A 4,996-nucleotide genomic window follows, 5' to 3' on the forward strand; every position below is an offset into this window, starting at 1 on the left:
AATCCTCATTTTCTCAGGAAAACTGGCATATTTCCACTGACACATTAATTAGAATGAATACCTAGGTGTTTTTAGAAACTTTTTGCTGCCAAAAAGAGAGAAGTTCCTTGAGAATGGAACATGCTCTAGGAAATCAGTGATCAGTAGATGCATGTAATGAAAATAGTCCGTGTTCTTTCCTTTTATTTGTTTCTGGATAAAACCTTGAAAGGTTTATGAATATTTTCACTGTGCTAAGAATAAGCCAACAGTATTATTATTGCTCCAGCAAGTTCAAACTCATCCCTGGATCCCTACTCCTCATGTATGCCTGGAAAAGTTAGTAGTGTATATTAATAGAAAAAATATTATGAGAAAATAAATGATTTTTTCAAATCATACAAAGCAGTCCAGTTCTTTGATTAAAAGTCCACAAACAAAAGATCATTTTAGAGGTCCTATAGTTCCATTAAAAATGATAAAAGTCAATGAAACAGGAAGTGTTTTAACATCTAGACTTTTTAAAAAGAGGCTTAAACCTCTATTTTTTTCCAGTATTATTTTCCACAAATGAGGTAGTTCATTCAATCATTCTACTTCTAGCCCATCTGCCTTTGTTCACATTCACCACACAGATTTCTTCACTGATTTATACACTGATTGAGCCTCTCCTTCCCTTTCTACTTGTAGATCATACTAAAATCAGATTTCTGGTGTGAAGAGGTCTTTATTTCCTATAGGAAATATGAAGACCTGGTGCTCCAAGTCTGTGCTCTGGAGCTTTATTTTGCCTGAGGGGCCCAATTTAAGCTTCTTTAATTATAATGCAAAAATAATGGGAAGTGATTATGAAGTGATTCAAAGTTCTCCAGAGATGGATGCTCTAGGGCATATGATTCAGTACCATCTAATAGTTCTAGAGTTATTGCACAGAATCACTGAAATACGCTTATGAAATTTCTTTGGCTAGTAAAGCTTCTGATAAAAGATAGTGACATTTCAAGAGAATCCACATGTGAGCGCAGACTCTATGTGACTTTTAGTAGAATTTCATTTACAGTTTTTCTCCTGAATAGTTGGAAGTACTATAAAAGTTATGTATCAGAGCCCAATAGTCACCAGTCATAAGAGAAACCTTGAGTGAGTGGAGTTTTTTGTTTTTAGTCCAGTTAATTTCTTTTTTGTCTTCCTTTCTGAAAGTTCAGATAGAGTATAAGAATTTGTCATATATCATTATTCAAATTTTAGACCTTTGCAACTGAAAGATAACTTTGTAAATTAGCACAACTCTTAACTTTTTTTTTAAATTGAAAGGCTGAAATTTAAAAAAGGTGAGCTATTTCACTTATCTAGATGAGTGAGTTATCAAGTATTTGACATCAGTGAGTTACTCGAGACAACATTAGGATTTTTGAAGCTACAGGGAGAAGGTGGAGACTCTGGTAAGTTTCCCTTTCCCACTCACAAGTCTTTTGTTCCATAAGATGCTTTAAGACAACCCTTAAAGTTTTTTCTGTTTTATTAATGATATCCTAAGCATTTTAATTAGAAAATTCCCCTAAGTTTAAATTAAAGAATTTTTATTGGATCATCATGAGATACAGAGTTACAAAGTTGTTCATGATTGGGTTTCAGTTATACAATATTCCAACATCTGTCCCTTCATCAGTGTACATTTCCCACCACCAATGTCCCCAGCTTCCCTCTTGCCACCCCCACCCCAAGTCTGCCTCTCTAGAAGGCACTTCTCAATCTCTCTCTCTCTCTCTCTCTCTCTCTCTCTCTCTCTCTCTCTCTCTCTCTCTCTCTCACACACACACACACACACACACACACACACACATCTCTTCGGGGCACTATGGTTTCCAATACAGGTTCCAGTTTAAATTTTTTTGGAACTAAATTTGTGCTACTTTTTCACTAGAAATGAGTCTTAGAGGACTGGAGAAGTAGTATTGGGATTAAGGTGCTTGTCCTGCATGTGGCGAGCCTGGTTTAATCCTCATCATCAGAGATAGATCCCCAAACACCTTCAGGAGTGATCTCTGAGTACAGAGCTAGGAGCAAGCTCTGAGTACTGCTGGTTGTGACCCAAACTTTCACCCACTCAAAAAGAGAAACGGGTTTTAAAATTTTTAATGCCATATTATACTAATTTGGGATGATTTTTGGTATTCAAACTAACAATTATGGTTTGATATTCTGTAAAATCACAAGAAAACACTGATACACGGTAACCTGCTTTCTGTTGTCTACTAATTTCATGCTGATTATATTCAAGGTAATATTGATTGTCTTTAGCTTGCTGAGTTCTTTTTTTCCTGAATTCTTCATTTTCTACAGCATTTATGTCGCTTTTCAGAATTTTTACCAAAGTTAGTATAATCTATTTTAATGAAAATGCATTGGTATTTACCTTTAAGCTTTACAAGTTATCAATTTTTCTTATTCCTTTCTCCTTATGACATACATTTCCTTCACACAAAGGATCTTAATATTATGGTTACTACTTCACCCTTTGAATATAATCGTGACCTTATTGAGATATTTTAAAGAATTTGCTATTATATTTGTGTTCCAACAGTGTTGTGTTGGTTTCACTTTTTAAAACATTCTATTGCTTAAGAATAATTCTTCTTCTCATTTTTAAAATCCAAATATTGGTTTAGCATCTATTATGGATCAGGAATTGTAGGTGTTGTGAGTGTAGCAAAAACCAAATAAATCTTTCATTTCCAGAGCTTATATTTTAGGGAAGAATTATTTATGCAAACAATGTTCATTGCTGATAATGAGAAAAAAGGATTAAGGTATAATATATAAATTAGGCAGTACTGAGGTAACAGTATAATGTTATGTTACATAGGATTCCAAGCTGTCTATTGTATGCTGGAGCAAATATTTGAATTGTTGAGCTTAGAAAATTGTGCATACTTGATTAGTTTTGTTTAATAAATAGTGAGTACATAAAAACCTTAAGACGTAGAACAGAAGAGAGCAAAAAAAAAAAAAGTCAGAAACATTAAAATGACAGCTCCAGGGTGATAAAATTGGCCATTTCAACTTTTTTTTAGTCATTTCTGGTCACAAGGATAAGCCATTCAGAAATGGTCCCTGAGATTTTTATGCTGACCAATCTTGTTATAAATGACCATGACACGTTACATAAAACTCAGTAAGTCATGAAACCAATTCATATTCCTTAAGGTACTCTAATATTGGTGCTGGCCAAACAATTTCCTTTGTATGTTTCTGTAGTTTTAATGTCTAATCAAGCCACATCTTAAACATAATAAATATTTGTGATAATACGATTTAGCTGTGATAAAACTAAATTATTAGAGTACTATAAATTGTTTGTGTGTACTTATTTATTTAATAATCTTAAATAAATTTAAATAAATTTGTACTTTTAAACTTTACATTTATAGGAAATTGAAAAGTAAATGATAGTGATAACTTTGTCGTGGGAATGAAAGATAACATAAACAGTTAAGTTTATTTTAAAGCTATATTTAATTTTCAAAGTATGTAATGTCTGTGTTACAAAGAGTTTTGGTATTATTTACTTTCAGACAAGATTTCTGAGCCACATTTCTTCATTTCTTCCTTTATATTTGAAAGATCTAGTAATCTGAGTATTTATTCATTCTTCAAAATTACCCAACTGATTTTCTGTCAGGATGAACTCCTTTTTGCACCATCTTCCGAGACTATCTGGGTTGAATTCAGATCCAGACTTGGAGTTATTAGACTGTGACTCCATATTCTGCAAATTATGTATATGAAAATAATATTCTACTACTGAAATGAAAAGACAAAATCAAAGCTCTGTGGTTGAGTTCATCCTTTTGGGATTTTCTAACTTTCCTGAACTACAGGCACAGCTCTTCGGAGTTTTCTTGATTATTTATCTGGCAACTCTGATAGGTAATGCCATCATTATAGTCCTCATCTACGTAGACCAGAGACTACATATTCCCATGTACCTCTTCCTTCAGAACTTGTCCGTAGTGGATATGAGTATCAGTGCAGTCATTATACCTGAAATGCTGGTGGTCTTCTCCACAGAGAAAACTTCAATTTCTTTTGTGAGCTGTTTTGCCCAGATGTATTTCGTTCTCTTTTTTGGTGGAACTGAATGCTGTCTTCTGGGAGCAATGGCTTATGATCGATTTGCTGCAATCTGCCATCCTCTGAGCTATCCAATGATGATGAACAAAAGCGTTTTCATGAAATTAGTAATATTCTCATGGGCTTTAGGTTTCACATTGGGTACTGTGCAAACATCGTGGGTGTCCAGTTTTCCCTTTTGTGGTCCCAATGAAATTAATCATATTTCTTGTGAAACTCCAGCCGTGCTAGAGCTTGCCTGTTCAGATACCTATTTGTTTGAAATCTATGCATTCACTGGCACTGTTTTGATTATCTTAGTTCCTTTCTTGTTGATCCTTTTATCTTACACTCGGATTCTACTGGCCATCCTGAAGATTCCATCAACCACCGGAAGGCAAAAAGCCTTTTCTACCTGTGCCTCCCATCTGACTTCTGTGACCCTCTTCTATGGCACAGCTAATATGACTTATTTACAGCCTAAAAATGGTTACTCTCCAGAAACCAAAAAACTGATCTCATTGTCTTATTCTCTTCTTACACCTCTGCTAAATCCATTAATCTACAGCTTGCGAAACAATGAGATGAAAAGAGCTTTTATGAAATTATGGCGGAGAAGAATTGATTTACAGACATATTGACTTATTTTGAGAGTCATGTGATATTTGGCCTCCATCTAATTAAACTTTATTTAAATTTAAAAATCAATTAAACTGATTTCATTGGTATGCTTATGGATAACTTCTGAGTTATACAAATTTGATATTAGGGATACCTTTTAAAAATAAATTTTTGTTGAGGTACTATTGTACATAATATTACATGTTTTTGGTATATAGAACTATAATTTGATGTCTGCATGAAGTGAAAAATGATCAACACTTACAGTCTAGTTTTCATTCAC

At 33.7% G+C, this 4,996-nt stretch overlaps 1 protein-coding gene across 1 annotated transcript; it reads left to right on the forward strand.

Moving 5' to 3' along the window:
• The first annotated feature begins 3,788 nt into the window (after nucleotides 1–3,788).
• LOC130025290 (olfactory receptor 10A6) lies at nucleotides 3,789–4,733 on the forward strand. The gene has a single exon (XM_056116245.1). The coding sequence runs from the start codon at nucleotides 3,789–3,791 to the stop codon at nucleotides 4,731–4,733; it is 945 nt and encodes a 314-aa protein (XP_055972220.1).
• The last annotated feature ends 263 nt before the right edge of the window (nucleotides 4,734–4,996 follow it).

Source organism: Sorex fumeus, unplaced genomic scaffold (genome assembly GCF_029834395.1).
Source record: "Sorex fumeus unplaced genomic scaffold, SorFum_2.1 ptg000030l, whole genome shotgun sequence".
Lineage (NCBI taxonomy): Eukaryota > Metazoa > Chordata > Mammalia > Eulipotyphla > Soricidae > Sorex > Sorex fumeus.